The sequence below is a fragment of the Bubalus bubalis genome, chromosome 1 (genome assembly GCF_019923935.1).
Source record: "Bubalus bubalis isolate 160015118507 breed Murrah chromosome 1, NDDB_SH_1, whole genome shotgun sequence".
Taxonomy (NCBI): Eukaryota; Metazoa; Chordata; class Mammalia; order Artiodactyla; family Bovidae; genus Bubalus; species Bubalus bubalis.
The window spans coordinates 141,489,613-141,516,109 of record NC_059157.1 but is presented as its reverse complement, the minus strand read 5'-3'; the positions used below and the strand labels follow the sequence as shown (position 1 = coordinate 141,516,109).

The 26,497-nt window shown below is 44.1% G+C and overlaps 1 protein-coding gene across 9 annotated transcripts in view; it reads right to left on the bottom strand.

Annotated features, from left to right (window-relative positions):
* The window catches only part of TNIK (TRAF2 and NCK interacting kinase), a 400,335-nt gene that overhangs the window by 64,015 nt on the left and 309,823 nt on the right, over positions 1–26,497 (bottom strand). For 6 of the 9 annotated variants that reach the window (XM_025284476.3, XM_025284780.3, XM_025284525.3 and 3 more), the window contains exons 13-16: positions 12,860–12,970; positions 11,799–11,885; positions 10,535–10,723; positions 457–621 (exon numbers count right to left, since the gene is read on the bottom strand). In XM_025284476.3, coding sequence (XP_025140261.1) covers positions 457–621; positions 10,535–10,723; positions 11,799–11,885; positions 12,860–12,970 — 552 coding nt within the window. The remainder of the gene's footprint in view (positions 1–456; positions 622–10,534; positions 10,724–11,798; positions 11,886–12,859; positions 12,971–26,497) is intronic. The other 3 variants (XM_025284679.3, XM_025284831.3, XM_025284879.3) reach the window with 1 other exon arrangement.

The window sequence follows — 26,497 nt, the reverse complement described above, 5'->3', positions numbered from 1 at the left end:
CTGCCTACAATGCCAAAGATCTGGGTTTGATCCCTGGAGAAGGGAATGGCTACCCACTCCTGTATTTTTACTGGAGAATTTCATGGACAGAGGGGGCTGGTGGGCTACAGTCCATGGGGTCACAAAGAGGTCTACATAAATTTTAGCTTTGGTAATTTCAACTCACAGGATGCCTGTTCTGGACTAGCAGGAGCTTCTGTGGGTCTCTTGAGAGGCCAATTTACCAAGAAGTGACTTTGCAGTTAGCTTAAAGTTAAGAATGGTGCTTTTTTCCTTCTCTCTTCTCCCTCTGTCTTGCACATTCAGGGGGGTCTCCTATCTTACTAGAGATTTGATAGGAAAAGCCATGATTTGGCTGGTCTCATACCCAAATCCATGTTACTATTCCCTGATACTTTTATTAGACTTTATTGTACATCTTTTTGAAAAACCCAGTGGAATGAAGGGACATTGTACCTGGGGATCAACTGATCTGAGCATGGGGGGTGTCCGAGCAGGCTGAACCCCACTGATGCTGAAGGACTCCGACCGTGGGGGCAGGTTGGGGTCCGATATCCTGTTGGCAACCTTGTGAGGCATGGCAGGTGAACTCTGCCGGTTGAGCCTTGACCGTTCTTCTACCTAGAAAACAAACAAACAAAAAGTGCTTCAATGGATAGAAACTGATTTATTTCCTAGTCAGGATTTTGTGTAGTCACCTGCACAGCCATTTTGCATCCCTCCAATCAAATCATCTTAGAAAGTCGAAGCTCTATCTGCTCTGCATCAAAAATCTGCAGAAAGCTCTTTTCTGTCAGAGTAAATAATAGCATGGAAAACACATAGAATACTTAAGGCTTCACCCTTCCATTGCCCATTATCTCGTGCTATTCTATTGGCTGAGAATTTGGGACCTGCTTTTTAAGAGTTTTTCATGCATCAGCTGGAGCACTGTCCTGTTGATTGGTCACAAATCCAGGGCTCAGTCAGGGAGAGAGGCAACTATGTCAGGTATTACAATTGCTTGGGGAAAACAGAAAATTGCTTTGAGCTGACAAATGAGACAGGACAGGGAAGAACACAGAAGGGCTGAAAAGAGGATGTGCCGAGCGCACTCGCCCTCCATCGCTTCCTGCGCCCTACTCATGGGCAAGTGGGAGTCTTGCTCAATGAGCATGGCTTGTCTTAAACTGACTTCCTGTATCTTTTTGTTCTCTCTTGAGGGCCTTTTCTTTGTAGGTGTCTCCCTTCCTGTTCCCTGAACTGCACTGCCTCGCTGCATTTTTGCCATTCCAGCCTGGACTCCACTCTCTCTCTCTTCCCTCTCTCCTGCCTGTATTTCCACACATGGCGCTTGTTCTTGCTTCTCCTCTCCTCTCCAGCCCTCTGGACACTTCATTCCCTTGCCACTCCCTTTTTTTTCAGAGTCTTTCTCAGCCCAGAGGAGATAACTGAACAGAAGTGCTTCACAGGGAAGGCTCAAAGGACCCGGGAAGGCTATCTTTATAGGCAAAAGTCACCCTTAGACAATCTGTGGCAGAGGACAAATTATAAAGAAAAATGTAGATAAACAAAATGTACACTGCAAGACGTGATTTAAAATCTTCAACAGCTTTAAAAGGTCTAGCACTTTTCTCCAGATCCACCTTGTCCTGTCCTTTATTTCTTCAGGGTCAATTTGACAGTTGTCATTTCCAAACCCACTGGGGCAAGAATTCCACCCTGATGCCCATTAACTCTCTTCTGCTGACTCACTACCTTTGTGTTGTAATAGCCTGTTATGGAACCCACATGTGGGTCCTCAAGACATATTTGTATGTAACAGCTAAGATCCTTTATTCATTTTACTTCCTGATTTGAAATAAAAAGTCAAAAGGTCTCTTCTTTCCCATCCTATTCTGAATATTCCTAGAGGCAGACTCAGTCTCATACACAAAGTAAGTCTATTTTTAAAACTCTCAAATTAACTACAAACATGTTAAGATGTGCTACAATAGAGGAAACCACACTTCTGCCTCTACACAAGAGTCATCGGAACACCTCCCCCCTGGCCATGGCTGTGCATGTATGTGCAATTGATATCCAGTTGACTTTGGTTTTGAAATTCCATGTCTCAGAAGCTTACCACACACCAAATAAGATAATCAGCAAAAAACCAGGGATATAAACCAGAACATGTATCCTTTGTGGAAGTATGTGTGTGTAAAAAGTATTACATCAGCAATAATTGTTTAGCTATTGTGTTGAGCAAAAGGAAAGAACAAAGCCAGCTTTGAGATGAGAACACAAACAGAAAGTCCTGCAAAGATAGCCCTAGATAAACTGAGACCAAGGCATGCAAAGTATTGTCTTTCCAAATACTAGACTCTTTGAGAAGAAGATGACTATTTCTACTGCTAAGTCGCTTCAGTCGTGTCCGACTCTGTGCAACCCTATAGATGGCAGCCCACTAGGCTCCTCCATCCCTGGGATTCTCCAGGCAAGAACACTGGAGTGGGTTGCCATTTCTTTCTCCAATGCATGAAAGTGAAAAGTGAAAGTGAAGTCGCTCAGTCGTGTCCGACTCTTAGCGACCTCATGGACTGCAGCCCACCAGGCTCCTCCATCCATGGGATTTTCCAGGCAAGATTACTGGAGTAGGGTGCCATTGCCTTCTCCATGACTATTTCTAGACCACCGGAATTAGTCAAATATTAGTCATTTTTTTATTTCTAGGGAAGATCATTAAGTAGAAAAATCACATGTATAGGTACCCCTCAATATTCAAACCATTGCAGTCTGAAGTCAGAAATCCAAGAGGTTCAATTCATATTCAGATATATAATTGTTTATCCAAACTGTAGCCACTTATTACCAGATATTTACAAACCAAATATTGTAAGGAAGTTAAGATACCTGCCACTCTTATTTTTTTAGCTGTAAAATATCTTTAGATTGTTTTAAACCCACATTCAGAAACAGTACATTAAAAACAACAGCCAAAAAGTCTGTACCTAAAGATCTCCAAGAATGAAGAAAGCATTTTTGAGATGAAGAATTCTTTCGGCAACTGCCAGCAACAAACCTCCAGAAAAGGAAGCACCTTTGTCTCTAATAGGACTGTGGGCCACATACGCCCTAAAATCGTTGTTAGAAATGAGTGGGGCACAAAGAGGGATGCTGATTTTCCCAGGCAGTTAATGGGTCTGATGGATACCGTTGTTGTTCAGTTGCTAAGTCATGTCTGACTCTTAGCGACACCATGGACTGCAGCACACCAGGCCTCCCTGTCCTTCACTATCTCCCTAAGTTTGCTCAAACTCATGTCCACTGAGTTGATGATACCATCCAACCATCTTATCCTCTGTCACCCCCTTCTCCTTCTGCCCTCAATCCTTCCCAGCATCAAGGTCTTTTCCAGTGAGTTGGCTCTTTGCATCAGGTGGCCAAAGTATTGGAGTTCCAGCTTCAGCAACAGACCTACCAGTGAATACTCAGGGTTGATTTCCTTTAGGATTGACTGGTTTGATCTCTTTGCTGTCCAAAGGACTCCTAAGAGTCTTCTCCAGCATCACAATTTGTGTGTGGATATCACTAACGTATTTCTAGTAACATTGCCTATGCCTTCTCTCAGTTCATTTACATACTAAATCCTACCATCAGTATGTTTCAGTCTTTACTATCATAAAATATATGGTATGAATAATCTATTGTTACACTCTGCAGATTATTTCAGGATGAACCCAATGTGATGAGATTTCCTGGGTTGGAGTTTGTCCCAAGAATCTGAAAATCTGTATAAGTGTAACAATGAGGCATCAGGCTACTCTGTCTCAAGAAAATCTTGTCCTAAAGTCTTCAGGAAGATAACGCTGTCTGTTGCTTTTGCACCAAAGGAACAGTGTGAATACTGGAGTAAAGATACCAAATCAAACATCCTAGTAACCGATTCAGATGGACAAAGGTCTGTCTCCTGATTCATCACATCTTATGTTTACTAATTGAACACTGAGTGAGACACAAGAGGTGTTTTCCTCCAGATTAAGAATATATGTGATTAAAAACTGGGTTTCAATGGAGATATATTTCAAGCTTCCTTTTATGATATGATTTTTTTAAAAAATGAGTCTTCGCTTCAACCTCCTGCTACCAAGAAGATGTAAAATATCTTAAGTACCACCAAAAAAGTGTTCTAGTAGCATTGTATAAAGAATGTCAAGATGCCATTCCATAACAACAGAAGACATCGGTTAGAAGGGAGTTCATACTTGATGGGATTATCAACAAATATAGAGAACTACATTAGGAGAGAAAGATCAATTTTACCATAGAATCAGGCTTTTTTCTTATGGTAAACATCAAAACTAAAATAACTTTGAATAGGTTTGAATCACTTCTGCAGAAATGCTATATTATTTATTACAGCATTACAGGGAAAAATAAAAAATAACTGTGGTCTCAGAAATAAGATTCCACTCCAGGCAGGACTGTGTTACCCAGTGGGTAACAGAAGACCTGAAAATAAATGTGTTGATTACAAGATTTAAAAAAATTTTCAAAATAAGTAACCATGTTGAAACATGTATACAAGTATAAACATTACATCAATGTCAATTGTTAAATTGTTTTGTACATTTGAAAACAATTTACAGCTTATAATGTCTCACAGAGCAACAAGAAATGTTATCTGCTGAGAGATTTCAAAACAAAATCATAGAAGTAGTTTTTAAAATGTTGACAACAAAATATATTTACTGTCATATGGGTGTATTTTAATAACACTTTATTAAATATATGACTGTAGGGTCTGTGGGAGTCTATGTAGGTCTTCGAAGTCCTGCTTAAGAGCTAGTATATGGTGAATTGAACACAACTGTATGGGAAATTTTCCCCTCTAAGTGGACAAAACATTTGATTTCTGTATTTATTGGCAGTGCTAGAGGAAGAGAAAGAAGTTAAGAGAAAGAAGTTCAGTGACCTTTAAGTCCTCATTAGGTATTCTGACCCTGCACTCAATGGGCGCATGAAGAGGTGAGTCATGCTGTCTTTTGGCAAAACCACATGGGCAGATGGTTACTGAGCAAGACTGGGGCTATCCCTTCTCTGGGGCACCTTGGAGGACAGAGGAAACACTCATTCCTGGTTGAGTTTGCTCAAATTCATGTCCATTGAGTCAGGGATGCCATCCAACTATTTCATCCTGTCACGTCCTTCTCCTCCTGCCCTCATTCATTCCTAGGGAATGCTTGAAATGTAGTCTTGTCAAAGATAAGGCCCTGGGGTACTTTACCAAGATCTACTCCTAACCAAGGTTTGCACAAGAGAAGTATAGATCCTTGTGTGAATGGACAACTTAAAAGTACGGAGGCCAATCTTTAGCAGGCTGAGATGAGAAATGAACAAATGTGTATCCATCACTGGAGAGAGGTAAGGGGAGGAGATGGGAGATGCATGTGACCTGCTCATGTGAAATCCCAACCAGAAACAACAGAGGCAAAACACTTATTCCTTGTGGGCAACAACAGCCTTTGGAGCAAAATAGAAATATGTTGACTACTTCATTTGCAGTTGTAGAGTGCCTACAGTTTCAATGGCACATTCACACACATGATTGCCCAGGATCCTCCCAACTTTGAGAGAGAAAGTACAGATGGGTAGGCAATACCCCAGGAAGGCTAGGACACTGCAGGGTCACACAGCCTGGAAGCGGAAGAATGAGAACTCAAACGAGCTCTTTCCTATTTCCTGCCAGGTCTGCTTCATGCTAAATCTTAAGAGAGATAAACAGAAACTAAGGAAAGATGGGAACAGAGCTGTAAACTCTCTAAATAGTTATATGAGAGCTCATATACAATAACTCAAATAAAAAGAAAAAAAAGTATCAGTGTAGAGCAGAGAAAACAAGTGGAGAAGGAGTTCTTATATACAGGAATTTCAAAGCCCAGTGAACTGATGGGATATAAAGAGACATCTTGGCCCATCATTTGCTAAACCATGACCAGATGACTGGCATGTATTACAGAGAAAGAACATGATGAAGTGTTAAAAAAAAAAGGAAAATGCCATCTCATGCAGTACTCATAGATAGAGCATTCTGTTGCTGCTGTGTGTTGGTGAAAATTAAAAAAAATATATATTGTCAGGCCCCAATAATTACAAGCCATTATAAGAAACAGGCATCTGTACCATTGTAAAGAAAAGGGCTTTAAAAGAAAAGGAGTATCCATCTTTCAGAAAGAGCCAGTGTGGGGGTGGGGGTGGGGAATCTTTAAATTTTGCTGATGTTTAATATAGTATATCATACTGATGTTTTTACAGAACAAATCTGACTTACATTCCATTCAAAAATGGCAGAGAATTTGAAAGGAGTGAGAATGTCCCCTACCTCTCCTTTTGATGGAGACATGGGTGTTCCTTTCTGGCTGAGATCTGAAAATCAAAGCTAATGTGACATTTAGGACAACCAGAATACTCAGGAAAAGGATAGAGAGAAGAGTTCAACCAGATTTGCCAACAATCGAGTGTTTCCATTTGTTCTCGCTACATCCGACAAATTAATAAGAAAGGAAATGAGAAACATGATGACAACTTATGTTTTACAAAATGAAGGAACAAAACCATGAAGGATGAACCATTGTAACAACATTACACTGCGAATGAAAAAAATGCAGATTTACTATAAGGAAGAGAAATAAGTGGATGGAAAAGTAACCAAAGAGGGAAAACTGAGGATGATGAGAAGGTATGGTGGTGATTTAGCTGCTAAGTCCTGTCTGACGCTTGTGACCCCACTGACTGCAGCCCCAGGCTCCTCTGTCCCTGTTCTCCAGGCGGGACACTGGAGTGGGCTGCCAGTTTCTTCTCCAGGGGACCTTCCAGACCCAGGGATCGAACCTGGGTCTCCTGCACTGCAGGCAGATTCTTTACCAACTGAGCTACCAGGGAAGCCCAGAAGGTATAGAGGTGAGCTAAAAATCAAATATAGGAGCAGATTACAAAAGAGGCAGCTGTAAGTGGAAGACAGCTGGTTGGTGTCTTCAAAGGCACATGATACAAAAAAGCTCAGAGCCTCTATCACAGGAGACCATGATATTGCTGCCGCCTCATCCCTGGTGAGGATATTTTCAAATTTATATCCTGGCATTTGGAAAAGAAAATGGTCCCTCTTTTTATACCTCCAAAAGACAGTTAAACCTGGGTTCTTTTTATCGATTGATAACTAAAACACGGCTGAGCTAGAAATTCTGTCCATATCTAAAGTCTTGAAATGTATTTTACTGTTTGGCTACTTTGAACTTCACCTACCTCCCTACTATAAGAAAGAAAAGAAATCTGTAAATAAAGCTCTAGAAGAAAAGTTCATACATTGCTGATAGAAGCACTGAAAGATCTAGACAATAAGGATCCTTACAGTCATTTTTATCCCCATCTTAGGAAGTGGGTGTTCAAAAAATGATGAATCAAACTCAGGCAGACAATCATTTGTTTTTAAATGTATACCAATTGCTACAATCCCCAATTTAGCCCTGTCATTCATTCTATCATTTAAATGTTTCATCTTTCTTCTAAAACAGGAACACCCACTCAAAGACTTGGGAACTGCTTCATGAAGAGATAGGTGGTTAGTTGGAAGCTGCATTATGTTAACCACACCCAGGAAGATAGGATTAAATACAAAATCCAAAAAGAAGGTGACCCTAGTGGTAAAGGATCTGCCTGTCAATGCAGGAGACAGAAAAGATGCTGGTTCGATCCCTGGGTTGGGAAGATCCTCTGGAGTAGGAAATGGCAACCCACTCCAGTATTCTTGCCTGGGAAATCCCATGGACAGAGGAGCCTGGTGGGCTACAGTCCATGGGATTGCAAAGAGTTGGACACGAGTAAGCACACAGATACACACACACACGTCCAAAAGTGCATGAAGCCCAGAAGAAGAATACCAGGTATCAGGAAGCCTGAGACCTTGGAAGATGTCACCCAGCAGAGGTGGGCCAGACTTAGGATGGCCTGGGAACCTCACATCAAGAGTAACTGATGACACAACCATGCTGTTTGCACGCCCATTATCTAACTTTTCTTTATACTAGGAGCCTGGCCGAGAAGCATAGGAGAATTAGGAAGTCCAGAAAACTTCCCTCATGATATCTGCAGAGATGCGCCCCCAGGAATGCCATGGCTCCTGAAACCTTGGCGCCCTTGAATTAGTTCTGAATAGAGAGGACAGGCCAGCCAATTGAACGATGAGGACAGATGGTAACTAGAAAACAATGAAGTTAACATGTTTAAGTGAAAATAAGAATGTGCTGAGTAGCGGTGAAAGGAAGGAAGTGGAAACTGCTTCACGTTTCTTCCCCTTTCCTGGTACATTTGTGTATGAGGGAGCTGTCCAGGGGAAAGGAGATTCTGGTATACTTTACAAGGCATCCCAGTCCTCTCCAGGTGGTGTCTGGAGGGATCTGTAGGTGTCCCTTTCCTAAACTTATGCTTGGGGCCGGGAGCACTGAAGGACAGGTGGTCATGCATCCCAGAGAGGCCCTTTAGCGATGCAGCACTTCTTGGAGGAGACGAGCTACTTGTATGGACGCATGAGTTCATGCCCCAAGGTCCACATGGGTCTCTAAGGCCCTTCTTACTTGCAGAAATAGACAACTGGGGGCTCATCACTTTGGAGATGTTTGGAGAGGACACACAAATGACTTGGGGTCCTGACTCTCGAGGTGGGCTACATCCTTGGGAGTGAAATCGCTTTCTTGATCTCACTGTGGTCCTTGAAGCTCCCTGAGGCTTCAGGTGATCTTCAAGACCAAGTCTAATAGGATAAGCTGTTTCATCCTTCTTCCGTGAGTGATGCTCAAACAAGAGTCCTGATCTGGAACCATTAATTTCTGTAGGTGCTACTGGTATTAACTTAGTAGAGGCTAGTTTTTCAGCCGTCTGAACATCTGCCATGATCAGGAGCTGTGAATCTGCCTTAGCTGAGGGTTTCAGCTTGGCATGGTTTAGCAGTGGAAGAAAGCGGCACATCTTTGCTAGCCAGGAAGCACGTCAGCTGCTGTTTAACAGCAGTGATTCTGCTTAACTGGAAGAACAGATGCATTGTTAAAGGGTTGGTGCTATATCTGCGGGTAGGATCACAAAACTGAATTACTGACCTGGGCGAAAGAGGCAGTTTTTACAGACATAGGTAAATACAAATCACATTTAAGGGAAAGTGATCAAAAATGTTCTTTATATTGAACAGAATGATTTTCTCTACAGATTTAGTTTTTAAGTCTTAAAAGAAAAATGTTACCAGTTTTATAAAAAATAGTACACTCATAAAGGATTTAAACAAAAAGCTTAAATAAAAGACTCTAGTTTCTACTCCTCATACACAACCATTTTTTATATTACGACAACATAATTTCAAGTGTATTCTATACATATGTAAGGAGAAGGCAATGGCAACCCACTCCAGTACTCTTGCCTGGAAAATCCCAGGGACAGGGGAGCCTAGTGGGCTGCAGTCTATGGGGTCGCACAGAGTCGGACAAGACTGAAGCGACTTAGCAGCAGCATACATATGTAAGATAGAACAGAAAATAAAAAAATTATAAAAATAGGGTCTTATGTAAGAAATCCAGTTCTAGTAATATTGTAGTCTAGATAACTTGAAATAAGCTCTAGCTATAAATATCTGAAGATACTAGGACAAAATGTAAAGTAATATAAATCACTCTTTTGAATGACTAGTTTTGCTTACAGGAAAATAAAGGAAATCATTAGGTGCTAACCCTAACCCTTCTTTAGTCTAGTATTGAGCAAATGAAGGATCATTCCCATGAAAGTATCTGTAAAAAATTTTAATGACCTCCGACCCTGAAAGTGAACCACAACCACAAGTCTGGGACCAACTGTGTCTTCACTGGTACCACAGAAGAATAGAGGATATTAGTGACAATACCAACCATCAGTTTCAGGGTCTAGGTACAGATAGGAAATTATCCTACCTAGAATTCCTGAAGTCTTAAATCACATTCTTCCACTAAAAATCCTCTAGCCACAAACTCAACTGGATTCCAGTACAGAAAAAGATTCTCTGCTTCCTGCTGTTACTTACAAAAAAGAACCACAAATGGATTGTGGTATAGAAATAAGGTTATGCTGCTGCTGCTGCTAAGTCGCTTCAGTCGTGTCCGACTCTGTGCGACCCCATAGACGGCAGCCCACAAGGCTCCCCCATCCCTGGGATTCTCCAGGTAAGAACACTGGAGTGGGTTGCCATTTCCTTCTCCAATGCGTGAAAGTGAAAAGTGAAAGTGAAGTTGCTGAGTCTTGTCTGACTCTTAGCAACTCCATGGACTGCGGCCCACCAGGCTCCTCCATCCATGGGATTTTCCAGGCAAGAGTGCTGGAGTGGGGTGCCATTGCCTTCTCTGAAATAAGGTTATAGTTCTTCCCAAAACAAAGCATGTGTGTCTCGCACAAGTTATTTCCCAGCTTTGTAGTTTAACTCTCTGTTTCTACAGGAGAAACTCATTATGGCCCCTATACTCAAGGCAGGGTAGGTATAGGCTGTACTTGTTCGCTTATTTACCTCCTTGGCCCATGCTGGTTTCTCACTAGGACTCATCCCTTCTTTGTAATGATACAGTGGCTTCTTCTCCACAGGCCTCTGCTCCTGCCGCTGATGCTGAAGAGAAACCAAGTAGTCTCTCTCTTGCTTTAGTTGTCTCTGTAGCCTTTCTGCTTGTCTCTGTTCTTCCAACTGCTTGCGCTTATATTCCTGTCCAGATCAGGAAAGGAGAATAAAGAAAAGGCTAAATTACGATAGGGAAACCATTGGCCCGTACTAGGGAAGCATGCAATGGAAGCAAAAGAGATGATAAATAACAAAGGACCTTAATACCAACAAAATCACAAGAGGACACAGGAATGAGCCATAGAGATAAGGTACAGCCTCGGGTTAGCATCTACACAGAATGTGGCATTTAATGAAAACACTACTGTTTTAATGGCAACCCCTACAGAACACCACCCTTCACAAAGTGACTTGTCCTCCATGAATTGCAACCAAGAAAATGGCAACAATGAGGATATTTGGACGGTCAGCGCACAACCCCTGTAAGGATCTATCCAGTTCCTGGTTTAGTCATTAAACTATTCAAACATGTACAAAACAAAATAAGAACCTAAAGATACTGCCTACATCATCTTTCGTTTGACGAAACTTGGACCAATAGAAACCATTAGCAAAAACGTGTACAGGCTAAAAAAAAAAAAAAAATCACAGTGCCACTGAATAAAAAGTTAAGTTAAAAAAAAAAAAAAAAAAAAGATATACCAAGCAGCTCATTTGGAAAGCAGTGCAATAAGGCTTAAAAAAAAAAAAAAAAAACAACAACTTCAAGTGGAAGCTGCCTGAGCAGGGAACACAAAATGTTCCCATCGTGAGGGTAAAACTAATAGTCTGCAAATGAAATACGACTCCAGAGCTGAGTGGTTTCCTACGGATGAGGGATACTCTGCTGTGATTGTATTCCAGCATGTTGCAAATGACTGCGAACGTTACTCGGCAATAAACACAGTGGGTCTCAGAAACAGCCTGAACTTGTACTAAGACTGGATTCACGCTGAAGTTTTGCAAATGGCTGGCGTTAACAAAGAATGTGCAACAAGTATATTCAAAGTCGTGACTGGCACCCTGGGTCAGGAAACTCATTAAGTTTTAGAAGATTTCCCGGGTCTATGAGGCTGGGTGGATCCCCATTTCCTGACTGGCAGGTTAGAGGAGACCACACACAGACACACGCACACGAGATGGACACAGAGCAGACCAGTGGGCTTGGCATTCCCATTACCAGAAGTAGAGCTTGTTCATGCAGTAGCTGCTGCTGTAAGATCTCTAGCTGCCTCTGCTCCTCCTCCAGCTGTCGCCTGATGTACTCCTGGAGAGGCAGGCAGCAGAGAATGCAGAGGAACACAACGAGAGGGAAAGGGAGAGAGAAAGAACCGGTAATTTCAAAGGTGAGAAGAAACTGCCAAGTGAAGTGTGGAAGCAGGGGAAAAAATACCCAAACACCTCTTCACTAAACAGGAAAGATACCCTGCACCACAGCAAAAGCACTTCAGTGCAGTCAAAGGCACAACAGCAGCGGATGGAGACAGCTCAATGCTTTGCTGTGACTATCTGGTTTTGAGAACCCAGCTTTTGTTGTTGTTAAAGTATTATCCATATATTTTCTGTTTTTTGGTCATGTGGCATCTTAGTTCCCAGACCAGGGCTCGAACCTGTGCCCCCTGCAGCAGAAGCATGGAGTCTTAACCACTGGCAAGTCCTGAGAACCAGCTTGTTTTAAAACTTTTCATTATAGGCTCCCTCTTTACGGGCTACCTGAGATTAACAAGGCTATACAGTTCAGAGGCTCCCTGTTGTAAGCAGTGGGGATAAAATAATGACTGAATGCTGTCATGAACTGTCTTTGTAAAGGAACCATCCAGCAGTTTCACTGCACTGTCAGAACATGATTCTAACAAAGCGAGAAAGGGCCTGCATGGATGGCTCAGAGTCATGGAGACCAGAGCAGCGTGAGTAGAAAAGCTCTTCTGAAGGGATGAAAGAAGAGGACTTGGCTCATTAATCATGCCCCAGTGCTACTTTCAGAGCCGGTGCCCTGGGCTAGGAGAAGCACGAAATAAAGGTGTCAGGGGACTTTGACCTGGGGAGGAAGCCAGGTTGAATGAGCAGGCTTTGCCAAGGTTGTGCATTTGACTTCTTGAATAGGTGAGAATAGCTGCTGGAGCAAGAGTAAAAACCGGCTTAAGACGAGCAGACCTAAGAGGAGGTGACCCACAGCCCAGAGGCGGCTGGTGCTGGTGTTCACGCGGGGCCATCTGTAGGGCTCCCAGGTCCCCGCTGTACCTGCTCGTGCTCTGCGCGCCGCCTCTCCTCCTCCCGGCGCATCTGCTCCTCATAGTGTCTGCGCTGCTCCCTCTCTTGCTGTTTCCGCAGCTCCTTCTCTCGCCTTTGTTGCTGTGGGGAAAAAGCAGACAGCCATGAAGGAAATCAGCAGGGAGAGCTGCAGAGCTGTGGATATGAATGACTGTTCACGAGATGCCTGCACGCCTGAGGGTCTCTCACCTGTGCTATTTGGGGACACAATGGTCAGGATGGGGTGACAGCAATTAAGTATTTATCACAGAGGTGAGCTCCCCAGGTTTACCCATCTCCCAAGATGTTCCCGTTCAGCGCATCCTCCCAGTTGCCTGATGGGGGTTTTCAAATCAGGGGTGGGTAACTCAGATGGATAGCTTCCCTGGTGGCTCAGTGGTAAAGAATCTGCCCGTCAATGCAGGAGACGTGGGTTCAATCCCTGGGTGGGGAAGATCTCCTGGAGAAGGAAATGGCAAGCTACTCCAGTATTCTTGCCTGGGAAATCCAGTGAACAGAGGAGGTAGGCGGGCTGCTGTCCACGGGGTCACAAAGAGTCAGACATGACTTAGCGGCTAACCAACACCACCACTGATGTATAATAAATTAGTCATTATATATCATCAAGCTGTGAGATTCTATAGACTTTAAAGCACATTCATAATGCAAATGCTATTCAGTGTTTTTGACACCTTGTAGGGCAAGATGCTTACTTCTTGGAAGAAAAATTATGACCAACCTAGATAGCATATTGAAAAGCTGAGACATTACTTTGCCAACAAAGGTTCGTCTAGTCAAGGCTATGGTTTTTCCAGTGGTCATGTATGGATGTGAAAGTTGGACTGTGAAGAAAGCTGAGTGCCGAAGAATTGATGCTTTTGAACTGTGGTGTTGGAGAAGACTCTTGAGAGTCCCTTGGACTGCAAGGAGATCCAACCAGTCCATTCTGAAGGAGATCAGCCCTGGAATTTCTTTGGAAGGAATGATGCTAAAGCTGAAACTCCAGTACTTTGGCCACCTCATGTGAAGAGTTGACTCATTGGAAAAGACTCTGATGCTGGGAGGGCTTGGGGGCAGGAGGAGAAGGGGACGACAGAGGATGAGATGGCTGGATGGCATCACTGACTCGATGGACATGAGTCTGAGTGAACTCCGGGAGTTGGTGATGGACGGAGGCCTGGCGTGCTGTGATTCATGGGGTCACAAAGAGTCGGATACGACTGAGCGACTGAACTGAACTGAACTGAGGGCATAAATGGGGCTTCGCTGGTGGCTCTGATGGTAAAGAAACTGCCTGTAATGAAGGAGACCTGCGTTTAGTTCCTGAGTTGGGAAAATTCCCTGGAGAAGGGAATGGCAACCCACTCCAGCATTCTTGCCTGGAAAATTCCATGGATAGAGCAGCTTGGCGGGTTACAGTCCACGTGGTTGTAAAAGCTGGGCATGACTGACTTAGTGACTAAACCACCAGGGCATGTACAGATGAAGAAAGTAAAAACCAGAGAAGTGAAATGACATGTTCAAGGCTATATAGTAATGATGGCTGAGCGTGCAACAGAATCCACTGACTCCCACCTAGTCCACTCCCCTTTCTAATACACCATGCTGTCTTTCTTTTCTGGAGTGTTCACAAGTCAGTGTCAATTTCAACTTGTCACTCAAGTAAGACTGTGAGCTCAGGAACCATCATCATCTTATACAATCACCATGCCTCTGAAAGTGATACCGTGGCCAGCACCTTTCATGCTTTATCTTATTTAATTTTCACAAAAATTTTCTGAGATAGATACTATAGTACTATTAGCCCCCATTAAATGAGAAAACAGAGGCATGGAGAGATTAGGTAGTTGTTCAAGGTCATACTCATATGCAAAATGAGTAAATGGTAAAGCTTGAGTAAATGGTAAAGCTTGATTTGAAAGCCTGACAACATGACTCCATTCTGAACTCCATCAGTACAGAAGATGAAGAGGCAACAGGAGTGACAGATCATAATTAATCCAGCTCTTCTTTATACTCTCAGTAAAGGAGAACATCTCAGGAGTAGGGACAGGAGCCAAGGGTTCTCAGCCAGGGATGTTGCCATTCCCCAATCCCTGGAGCATGTGGCATGTGCGGGGGCATGTAAAAGATTTTCCGGTTCTTCCAGTGACTGGGGGGTCATGACTGTCATTTAGCCAGGGATGCTAAACACCCCACAATGTGTGGGACACACATACATTACAGAGTATTTTCCCTGACCACGCGCCTTTTGAGAAATACTGAAGCCTCTTTGGGAAGGAGCCCAGTACTGACATTAGGGTTTCTTCTTCCTCAAATATGGGGTTTGGAGGGGCTGACCAGAGGGTCTCTTCCCTTGCAACAGTCTCAACAGCACTTGGCTGAAGAAACATGAGTATCCAAGAGAAGATGGACTGTGACTGTATCACACTGGTGAGCTGGCTCTAAAAAACCTGGAAAACAGCTCTCTAGTACAAAATCTTTGTTCCAGCCCCAGCTAAACCAATGACAGATATTCAAAGCTTCCAAAAGAAGCCCCTTCTTGGCACCTGCAATCTTTTAGGCCTGCTCTCTTCCAATAACCTCCAAGGATCATTTGAGACTCAATGTCTATCATTTCCAAAACAAGAGTTGCTTGTCCATCTTAGATAGTAGGTGATGGGGAGCTTCTGGAAGACTACAGGTACATGCCATCAAATGTCTTGGCCAGATCTGCATTTTCAAAAGGGCTTCTACCTGCCTCGAAATGGGCAGGACCAGAAGCTGAGACTGCAATGTGTGGCCATGTGATGGGTCCAGGGCACCCAGGAGCTAAGCAAAGGCAGCCAGAGAGTCCATGTTTGTTATTGCTGCTGAGACACAGGCAAAAGGAGGAAAAGCTAAAAAACTGTCTGGATTTCCAGTCAGTGCAAGGACTGTAGTGGATGGCAACTTAGCAGAAGAAATTAGAATTAGGCAAAAATAAAATGGGCAGAATTTGGTGACTGTGGGGCGTGTGAGGCTGAGTGGTGAGTGAATTTCTGGCCCAGGAGCATGGCAGACGGTGTGATACAGAAGTTTAGGGAAGGGATGAGGCGTGTGCTAGGGAATAGAAATGAGTCAAGTTCCAGACAAGTGATTATTTGTTTTACAGAAAAATAATACAGGAGGATGGGAGTAGAAAACATTGTCATACGAACTGACTGAATAATTCGGATTAAAGACCCAAAACAGAGATATTTCCAACATTCAACCAAAGTGAATCAATGCCAGCACAGAGAATAAAATAATTATGTGTACAGATCTGGCTCCTGGCAGGAAACAGCCCTAATTTAGCTAACATTTCAAGCTTTTTTTACTCTTACCATCAGTCTCTTTCTTGAGGAAAAAAATATAATCAAGGCTTTTGACGATTTAGCTGATTTTTCTGTGAAGATGTGTACATTTCCAACCCCCTTTCTAGGAATCGATAATGTTTGATAATGACATGCCACTCAGGTCCCTATGCAAGGTATACACAGTATTGATTGCAACTCAGGAGGGTCTGAGCTCCCTGAATACTCTGTCGTTTCTAAGAAAGACACTCGAAAGTGACTAATAATTAATAATGATCTCATCTGGCTCAGTCACTGCTAAGGCATGGAGGCCTCTGCCAGGGCTTCGGCTCCCGCGGTGAGTCTGGAAAAACAAATCACTTCTCCAACCTTCCGAAGGCACTGTGCCAATTCCAGCTGCCATGCCTCAATGTTAACGCCTTTCCAGGAAAAATGTTTGCGCTCTCTCCTCCTGGCGGTGGGACGGTTTGAGGAGACACAACACAGGTCCAAGAAAGACCAAGTCCCTGGCCTCCAGCAGACAGCTTTACAAAGATCTGAGGACTCTTGCTGGAAGCAGCAATTGAGGGAAAGGCCTGTGTTTGATCCCCACTGGACTGCCCAGCCCCTCACCAGGGGCCTGGCACCTGGCCAGTACAGAGATTTTGTTGAACTGAACCAAGCATGAAACTCAGGGCAAAAGAAGACAGTACAGTACCATTTGGTGGCCAGTGGTAAAGAATCTGCCTGTGTGACTTAGCACACACACACACACCAATGCAGGAGATGCAGGTTCGATCCCTGGGTCGGAAAAATCCTCTGGAGAAGGAAATGGCAATCCACTCCAGTATTCCTGCCTGGGAAATCCCATGGACAGAGGACCCTGGTGGGCTACAGTCCATGGGGTTGCAAAGAGTTGGACATGACTGAGCAACTAAACAACAACAATAATAGTACCATCTTAATCTGGGGAGGGATTTCTATTCTTATCAGTACTTATAGTTTAGAGCACACTGCACCTTACCTTATGGTTATTTGAGATGTCTCAATTACTCCACAATATAGTTTGTGGACAGGGTCTCTGATGTACTCCGTTTTTTACCTCCTACTATATCCCATAAAGGGTCTGATACCATTGCTGTCTGTCGTCTTACATACTATAGATGGAGCAGCAGGAGAAAAGAAGAAAGGCTCCCAGAACCTCAGGCCACTCCTTCACCCTCTGATGCCCTCCTGGGCCAGAATATTTGTTTATGCTGAGTATAGGCAAGGCTTGGAATGCTTTTCTAAAAAGAGCCACCCATGATAGGCACTGGCATGGGATTTATTTTCCATCCTAGAGAAAGAAAGAAAAATAAAATAAGAGAATAAGACTCAGGGAATCAAATTGAAGCTCAGAGAAATATACTGTTCCATGTCACACAGCTGGAAAATGGTGGCATCTCCAAGCAAGCCCAAGGCAGTCTCACTCCACATCCTTTCCACTCTACACCCTACTATTTCCTGATCCCTAGTACCCGAAAGAACACTCTATCCATTGGAGATGTATCCAATCCAGATAGGCTATCTCACTGCTTTTTTCTACTTACTGAATGTTCAGGTCGAATCTGAGTTTGATTCTTATGACATTCTGGTAGATTTGGGGAAAACATGATGCCTTTGTGTACAGATTTTGGGGCCTTCCATCTTTTACACATATCAAGTTTCCCATTATACAGACTCAGAGGTAACACCCACATTTGAGAATTAATATCCCATAGCTGCAAAGAGACAGATCATTGCGGGGAAAAGAGTAGTTACAAGAGGCCATAGGACTTGGGGGAAAGAATGCTGGATCAGAAATAGGAAGACTAGATTCCAGTTCTGTTCTGCCACTGATACTAATGCAAACACTGCAGACCATGCAGTCTCAGTAAATATTTGTTTAATGAATGAGGGAATGCTGTATGACCTTGAGTGAATCACCTTAACCCACACCTTCAATGAGGGGGCAGATTAGGTGATCATACACGTCTGTTCATCCAGAGTCTAAGCAAGAATGTGCTACATTGCAAAGTAAAAATTGACTAATTCAGAATGAGAAGTGAGGCAAAGCAGAATTCTGCCTGCTCTTGGAGACCTCCACTCTTTTCATCCTGGGTGACCCCCTGGAAATGCTGAGAGGGGACCCTACTGACTGTGGAAGACCAGAGGCGGCCTCCAGAGAACAGCACAACAGCCGGTGCAGGATAAAGTCAGGCTCCTTGGGAAGTGCCTCAAACCATCCCCTTGACACAGGGGCTCTCGGTTCAAAGACACTCAAAATGAAAGGCTCCAGCGTGGTCTTTTGAGTTGACCACAGGGCATACATGCCCCCTCGCTTAAATAGGACTGTTCTGTGTAAACTTGGCAGGAGCAGTATTTGTGATGAGAGGGATCAAGCTTCTGGGCATTCCACTTGCCCACTTCGACATTTGTGAACGTTGCCATTTGGGAAAGACCACTGCATACCATCCACTGCAAGGGAAAAGGCCTGATTCCTTGCAACTGACTCTGGGATTCCAAGCCTTTTTTTATAGGATGGCTGTGAGAGTGATGGTGAAGTAGTCTGCCAACTCCGAATTCACTATACAACCAAGTAATCGGAATCACAACAAAGAATAGTAATTATTCACGATAAGAACAAATGGTTTTGTAGAGCCTCCTATGATGCCAGGCACTAAGCCCTTCACTCATAGTCACTCATTTAGTTCTCACCACAACCTCTTAGGCACACACTACCATCATTATCCCCACTTGACAGGTAAGGAAACAGAGGCACACACAGGCCAACGTCTTGCCCAAGCTCGCTCAGCTGGTGGTGCAAAGCCAGGTCTACATTCTGCATCTGGCTTTTGGAGACGCTGCCTCTACGGATCTGAAAGACATCTATGGTGAAGATACCTACATATACAAAGTGAAGGATGTTGGTTGTACGAATGGTTTCTCAAGTGGCCATTTTCCATCTTTTCCTCACAGAAACAGCAATCAGAGAACCACTGAGAAAACTAGTCCAACTAGATATACCTGATTCTTTTCTTTTTATATCTACTGAGTAAATGAGTGAGTGAAGTTGCTCAGTCGTGTCCACCTCTTTGTGACCCATGGACTGTGGCCTACCAGGCTTCTCCGTCTATGGGATTTTTCAGGCAAGAGTACTGGAGTGGATTGCCATTTCCTTCTCCAGAGGATCTTCCTGACCCAGGGATTGAACCCGGGTCTCCTGCATTGTAGGCAGATGCTTTACTGTCTGAGCCACCAGGGAAATCTTATATCTACTATACACTATTAAAGATAAACCATCCAACCTACTAATTTACAATTTTCCTGGAAGATTAACAGCCTACATGAAACTCTTCCTCTTACTCCCCAGCCAGCTTTTGATCAGTAGGCAGCCTCATGGCTAAACACCATATGAGCATATATGTGCCAAACTGGTCTTTAAGCATGTAGAATGCAGAACCAAAGTTCTAAGTACACTGAGCTTTGAGAAGGCTTCGTGAAGAATTCTGGTACTGCCTCTTTGGATGCTGGTCAGTGTGATTATTTCAGGAGCTCCTATTACCTTTGCACTGCAGTTTCTTTGGGGAGACTCTGTACTTGGGTTTTCCTGGGTTTCATATAGAGGAACAAGATGCCCCTGTGGACATCCTGGGTACCTATGACTCTGTAGGATAGTGTAAAAGTCAAGTGCAGATGCAACTCTCAAATTTCTGCTGCAACCATCATTCTGAAGACTTAACATAAGACTCTCATATTGAAGCCTATGAAAAGAAGCCCATTATACACCAGTTTATTAATACAATGTCTATAGAGAAGGTCACTGCTGCTCATCTGGGATGCTGATGAATGTGGTAAATTATATCATATGGAGAAAGGGTGCAGGAACTGGTGGCATTTGGGCAAGATGGCAACTACCATTGCCTTCAACATTTCTGCGGCTGATGTGGAAGGCATTGAGTTTTGTTTGGTATAATCTGTTTTAATGCAGGGGTAGCACAAGGATTTGAATCAATAATGATACATTTTCTAACAGTAGGAGTTGTTCAAAAATAGAAGAGGCCACCTCAAGGCTCTGAAAATAAAAGCAGAGATGATACACTTAACAGGTTAAATGACTGTGATGAATATTGTCAAAGGGACTCTTGCTTTGAGAGAAGAAATGGCTTAGACCACTTTTGAGGGAGGTTTTTCATGTTCCCCAACCTCTCTGAGTCTTTGAAACTGCTCATTGACTGAAGAAAACAAGAGTGAAATGAAAACAATTGGATTTAAATGTCATATGATATAATACTTTCTGTGAAACTATTTTGTCATAGTTGTATGATTGGGAACAACTAAGAATAATGATTGTGAAACACAAGAGATGCAAACTAGATTTAAGAGAGATTCCATGAAGACCCTGGACCAATGCAAGGCTGCTGTAATGTCCATTCCTCACTGTGGCTTAAAAGCAACGCCTACCATCCCTCTAAGCTGCCCTAGCTATACCAAGGGCCAGAAACTGCTTAACGCTGTTTCTCCCACCCCCCACCCCCCGGTATGAAATGCTATGGGCTTCCCTGGTGGCTCAGCACAAAAGAATCCGCCTGCCACGCAGAAGACACAGGAGACACAAGTTTGATCCCAGGCTTGGGAAGATCCCCTGGAGAAGGGTATGGCAACCCACTCCAGTATTCTTGGAGAATCCCATGGACAGAGGAGCTTGACAGGCTATAATCTATAGAGTCACAAAGACCTGGACACGACTTAAGTGACTGACCACACATGAAGTGCTATGACTATAAAGTATTACAATATCCTTCCCATTCCTTGAAAATGTAGGAAGAAGTCTGAGCAAAAGGATTTCAAATATTCAGTTCAGTTCAGTTCAGTTGCTCAGTCATGTCCAACTCTTTGCGACCCCATGAACCGCAGCACGCCAGGCCTCCCTGTCCATCACCAACTGCCAGAGTCCACCCAAACCCACGTCCATCGAGTTGGTGATGCCATCTAGCCATCTCACCCTCTGTCATCCCTTTCTCCTGCCCTCAATCTTTCCCAGCATCAGGGTCTTTTCCAATGAGTCAGCTCTTTGCATCAGGTAGCCAAAGTATTGGAGTTTCAGCTTCAACATCAGTCCTTCCAATGAACACCCAGGACCAATCTCCTTTGGGATGGACTGGTTGGATCTCCTTGCACTCCAAGGGACTCTCAAGAGTCTTCTCCAACACCACAGTTCAAAAGCATCAATTCTTCAGTGCTCAGCTTTCTTTATAGCCCAACTCTCACATCCATACATGAACACTGGAAAAACCATAGCCTTGACTAGATGGACCTTTGTTGGCAAAGTAATGTGTCTGCTTTTTAATGATTTAATATGGTCATAATATTAGCAGCCCAACTTCCTCACCTTGTCAGGCAACGCCTGCCATCACAGGACCTAGGTGACAAAGCAGAGAAACCTGGACTGTTGCAAGCATGGCAAGTAAGTCAGAATAGGGAACCATTTTGGGATCCATTGGAAAGTAGGGTTTCCTGCACTCATTCCTACGTCCTGAAGCACATGCCTGAATGACACGCATGTGTGATGCAGAAGCCCATCAGAGGCCATGGGCAGGCCCTGCCCCAGGCAGTAAGCATCCACTTTGCCAGCCTGACTCCCAGCTGTTTCATAATTTCTGTTCAGTTTGTGAAATAACAGGGCAAAAGCCCAGCTAGAAAGCATTCAGTTTTCATGCCGATGCTAACAGCGTCCAGGAAGAAAGGGCTGCTTTGCCCCCCAGCTGCGGCTGTGGCTCGCAGCCCTCATTAGGGTACCTACAGCTCATGATTAAGTGAATTAAAGGCTGCTTCTCAGCAGTGCCAGCGAGTTAACACTCCAGGTCCCGAAATGGAAGACTTATTCTTGCTCACGGTGCTTTCTTCTGGTGGAGGGCCTGGGATTGTGGCCTGTGGGTAGGAATGCAGCAATCCCTATCTCCTACCTGCTCAGGCCACAGTGGGCTGTGGTCCTCACCTGGAAGAGAGATGACTCACAGCAGCCACAGTAGGCAGACAGATGATAGGAAAGAAAACCATTCCCCTATATGGGCAACTCTTTTTCTCGATTATTCATTCAGGTACTTGGTGCCAGGGACTGTTCTAAGAGCTTTGTATGTAGTACCTCATTTAACCCTCAAAACTGTTACTGTCCCATTTTACAAATGTGCAAGGCTTCCCCGGGGACTCAGTGGTAAAGAATATGCCTGCAATGCAGGAGATGCAAGAGATCTGGGTTTGATCCTTGGGTGGGGAAGATCCTCTGGAAGAGGAAAGAGCAACTCACTTCAGTATTCTTGCCTAGAGAACCTCATGGACAGAGAGGCCTGGTGGGCTACAGTCCATGGGGTCGCAGAGTCGGACATGACTGAGTGAATACAGTCATGTATTTTATGAACTACGTAAAGTGGAAACTGACGCATAAAGAAGTCATGTCTTTCCAAATATATCACAAAAGTATTAAGTGGCTGCTGCTGCTGCTGCATCGCTTCAGTCCTGTCCGACTCTGTTGGACCCCATAGACGGCAGCCCAACAAGCTCCTCTGTCCCTGGGATTCTCCAGGCAACAATACTGGAGTGGGTTGCCATTTCCTTCTCCAATGCATGAAAGTAAAAAGTGAAAGTGAAGTCACTCAGTCGTGTCCGACTCTTAGCGACCCCATGGACTGCAGCCCACCAGGCTCCTCCGTCCATGGATTTTCCAGGCAAGAATACTGGAGTGGGGTGCCATTGCCTGCAGAGCCAGGATTCAAACCCAGGATACCCTCTCTCTTGCTTTTCTTTCTTGTTCTTTTTTTTTTTTTTTTTGATGTGGGCCATTTTTAAAGTCTTTATTGAATTTGTTACAATATTGCTTCTGTTTTATGTTTTGACTTTTTGGTCCTGAGGCATGTGGGATCCTACCTCCCTGACCAGGTATCGAACCTGCACCCCCTGCATTGGAAGGTGAAGTCTCAACTACTGGACCGCCAGTGAAGTCCCCCGGCGTAATCTCTTACAATACCCTTTCCTGTCCTGTTTCTTTCTTTCTAGCAATAGGGTCCCTCCCAAAGTGTTGTGTCCCTGAGGCCTAGAAGCTTACTATTCAAGCATCACCAGATCTCTACCTCTTCAGGTGTTTTGTTTAGGTACTGGTAGGAGGTGAGACCTGGTGCAGTCATGGCTGGCAATGATGGGATCATAATTACACAGTGTTGGAAGTGACAGCAAGAAATACTGAGGAGAATCCATCACAAAGCAGAGTTTCCCCAGGAGAAGGTTCTCTGAGGGTTGGCTAGGAAGGAGACCTTCCAAGGTGACAGCTGAGCCTGCAAGATGAGGTGCATCCAGAAGGATGAAGAGTGGGCTGTGTGCTGGCACTGGACAGCCAGGATGGCCAGCTATGTTAACAGCAGAGGCAGACCCTGGCCAGACAGCAACAAGAGGGGTGCTCTCAGAGAAGTCCTCAAAAAGGGATGGAGAAGTAAATGGGGAAGGTACATTAGAGAACGAAGGACGATAGGCAATGGAAATGCTATTCAGAAAATCCTTAAAACCAACCAAAAAAAATAACAACTCAAATCACCAGTTGCAAAATGACAATAAAATATTTACCCAACAATGTCAACCTGTTCTTCTGTCAGACATTGTGCCAACCCTTCTGTACCTATGATTCCAGCTACCTCTCAACATCCTGCCAAGTACATAGCATATCAGTTGTGTATATAAGGAAGCTGAGGGTCAGAGAGGGCAAGTAATTTGCCCAAGGTCACACAGCTAGAATGAAATCTTGGTCTCCACAGTTTCAAAGCCAGTGTACTTTGCCCCTACACTAATCTGCTAGCCAGTCAGTTAAAAACTGGATAATTTTTTTTTCCTCTTAATGAACATAACCAAATCATCCCTAGTATTCTAACAAATATTCTTTCCAATGTATGAATAAAAGTTTACCTGTTGGTACATTTATTTTAATAAACTCAAGAAGGTTTTAGTGCTGCATGTACAAGAGTACACTTTTGGAAATTATATCTCAGACTTCAGCCAAAGGCACACACTCCAGCAATACTAACAGCTAATATTTATTGAATAAGTGCTAAGTGTTGCTGCTATTCTAGACTCATTTGGTCTTTACAATAGGCCTGAGAAGTAAATGCCATTTTTATTTCTAGTTTTACAGGCAAGGAAACGGAAAGGCACAGGAAAGTTCAAGAACTTACATCTAAAATGGAAGCTAATGTCAGCCAAAATACTACCCTCAACAGAAGTTCCCCAAATGCTCTGCTGAAAGAAGCTTCCCTTGGCAGGATTGTCGCTCACTGACTCTTGAAAGGAGACACGTAACTTCCCCCTGGTTCCCCTTCCCTTTTTTTGGTCTGAAAGCATCTGGAACAAACTTCTTAGGTCCCAAAGAGTAACCTTTCCCGCCAGTGGCTTTCCTGGGCTGGGGCTCCAGCTGCCGCAGCTTTTGTGAGGCTGGCCTAGTCACCTGAGTGAAAGCGAATACTGAGAGATGATGTGAGCAAATCTGACCACATGGACAAGCAGGTAATTAGGATAGGTTCTCCTAATGGAAGCATGAGATGGTGTCTGTTAGCCGCATTTAACCTGGATTTGACGAGTCCGTCGAGTGTGAGATCTGTGTAGCTTTTGTGTGTGTGATCAGTCACTTCCATCGTGTCCGACTCTTTGCGACTCCATGGACTGTAGTCCACCAGGCTCCTCTGTCCATGAGATTCTCCAGGCAAGAATATTGGAGTGGGTAGCCATGCCCTCCTAGAGGGAATCTTCCTGACTCTTGCTGGTTGATAAAGCCAAGTCTTTCACAACCATTTTCCTGGTGAATCCTCACAACAGGTTTGGTGGTGGGAACACACTTTATTAGAAGCCTCCCTGTAGAGCTCAGTAAGCTCTGCAGGGATCAGAGAGTTGCCTGGGCAAGCAGGTGGCACATAGTGGTCCAAATCCAGACCTTCTGCCTTGCTGAGCAGGTTGCTTCCCTTCCCCCAAAGCAGAGGGGAAGCGACTGTGTTTTCAAGAGAGTACTACACCAAAACTATATTTTGGATGTCCTATTTGTTACTGAAATGAAGAGATGCTGTTGGCTCACTCCTTTGATCAGCGTTCTACAGAGCTGGCCCTATAACTCTATTCTCCACTTGAATATTTGGTTTTCTCTGCAACAACATCAAACCTACATCTTCGTTAGTCTTCTGTGCTCAATACACCTGCTCTACTCTAGTTCTCAGAGAATTTAGTTCCCAGACTCTCATCCTCTCAATGTCTACCTCCATGACCATAAACCGTAATTCCCATCTTTCTCCCCATTCTTGATCCTTCTTCTATGACTCTATCTATATAATCCAATTGCATCTTTGATATCGCCACTGGCTGCCCCATATGTATCTGTTTTAAAATTTTTTATTTACTTCTTTATTTGCTTTTGGCTCTGCAGGATCTTCGTTGCTGCATGGGCTTTTCTCCAGTTACAGTGAGTCGGGGCTAGGCTATTCTGTAGTTGTGATGTGCAGGCTTCTCATTGTGGTGGCTCTTGCTGGGGAGCACAGGCTCTAGGGTGCACAGGCTTCAGTAGTTGTGGCGTGTGAGCTCAGTAGTTGCGGTTCTCAGGCTCTAGAGCACAGGCTCAATAGTTGTGGTGCACGGGCTTAGCTGTTGTGCAGCAAGTGGGATCCTCCTGGACCAGGGAGCAAAGCTGTGTTTCCCACATGGGTAGGTGGATTCTTTACCACTGAGCCACCAGGAAGGCCCGGATGCATCTTTAACTTACTGGTGTAACTTACTACATTCCAAACCAATCTCATCCTTTGCACCCAAACCTGGTCCTCCATTTGAATGCTCCAGCCTGACACTGGGGAACCTTCCGTGACCACCACCCTCCTTCATGGAAGACATCTGATCAACCACCACGTCCTGTACAATCTATACGCTCCATCTCTCTCAAATATGCCCATCTCCATCTCCACCTTCCATCCTCCTCCACCTCTCCATCTCTTTCCTCCATCTCCACCCAACCACCATCCACCTGAAAGCACCGCCCTCTCTGGCCTGGGCTAACCAGTCTCTCCTATCCACTGCTGCTTCCTCCCAATCACTTTCATTGTAGCAACTGAAGTTTCACTTTAAAAATGCAGATCTGGTCACATCCCCTTGGTTGAAATATGTCAACGACTTCCCAGAATTCTTAGAGCAAAATATGACATCCTTAACCAGGCTTATGAAGCCCAGCAACACTATGCCTTGGCTTCCCTCCCTAGCATCCCCATATGCCCCTCACTGCCTTTGGCTGGATACTGACTGACAG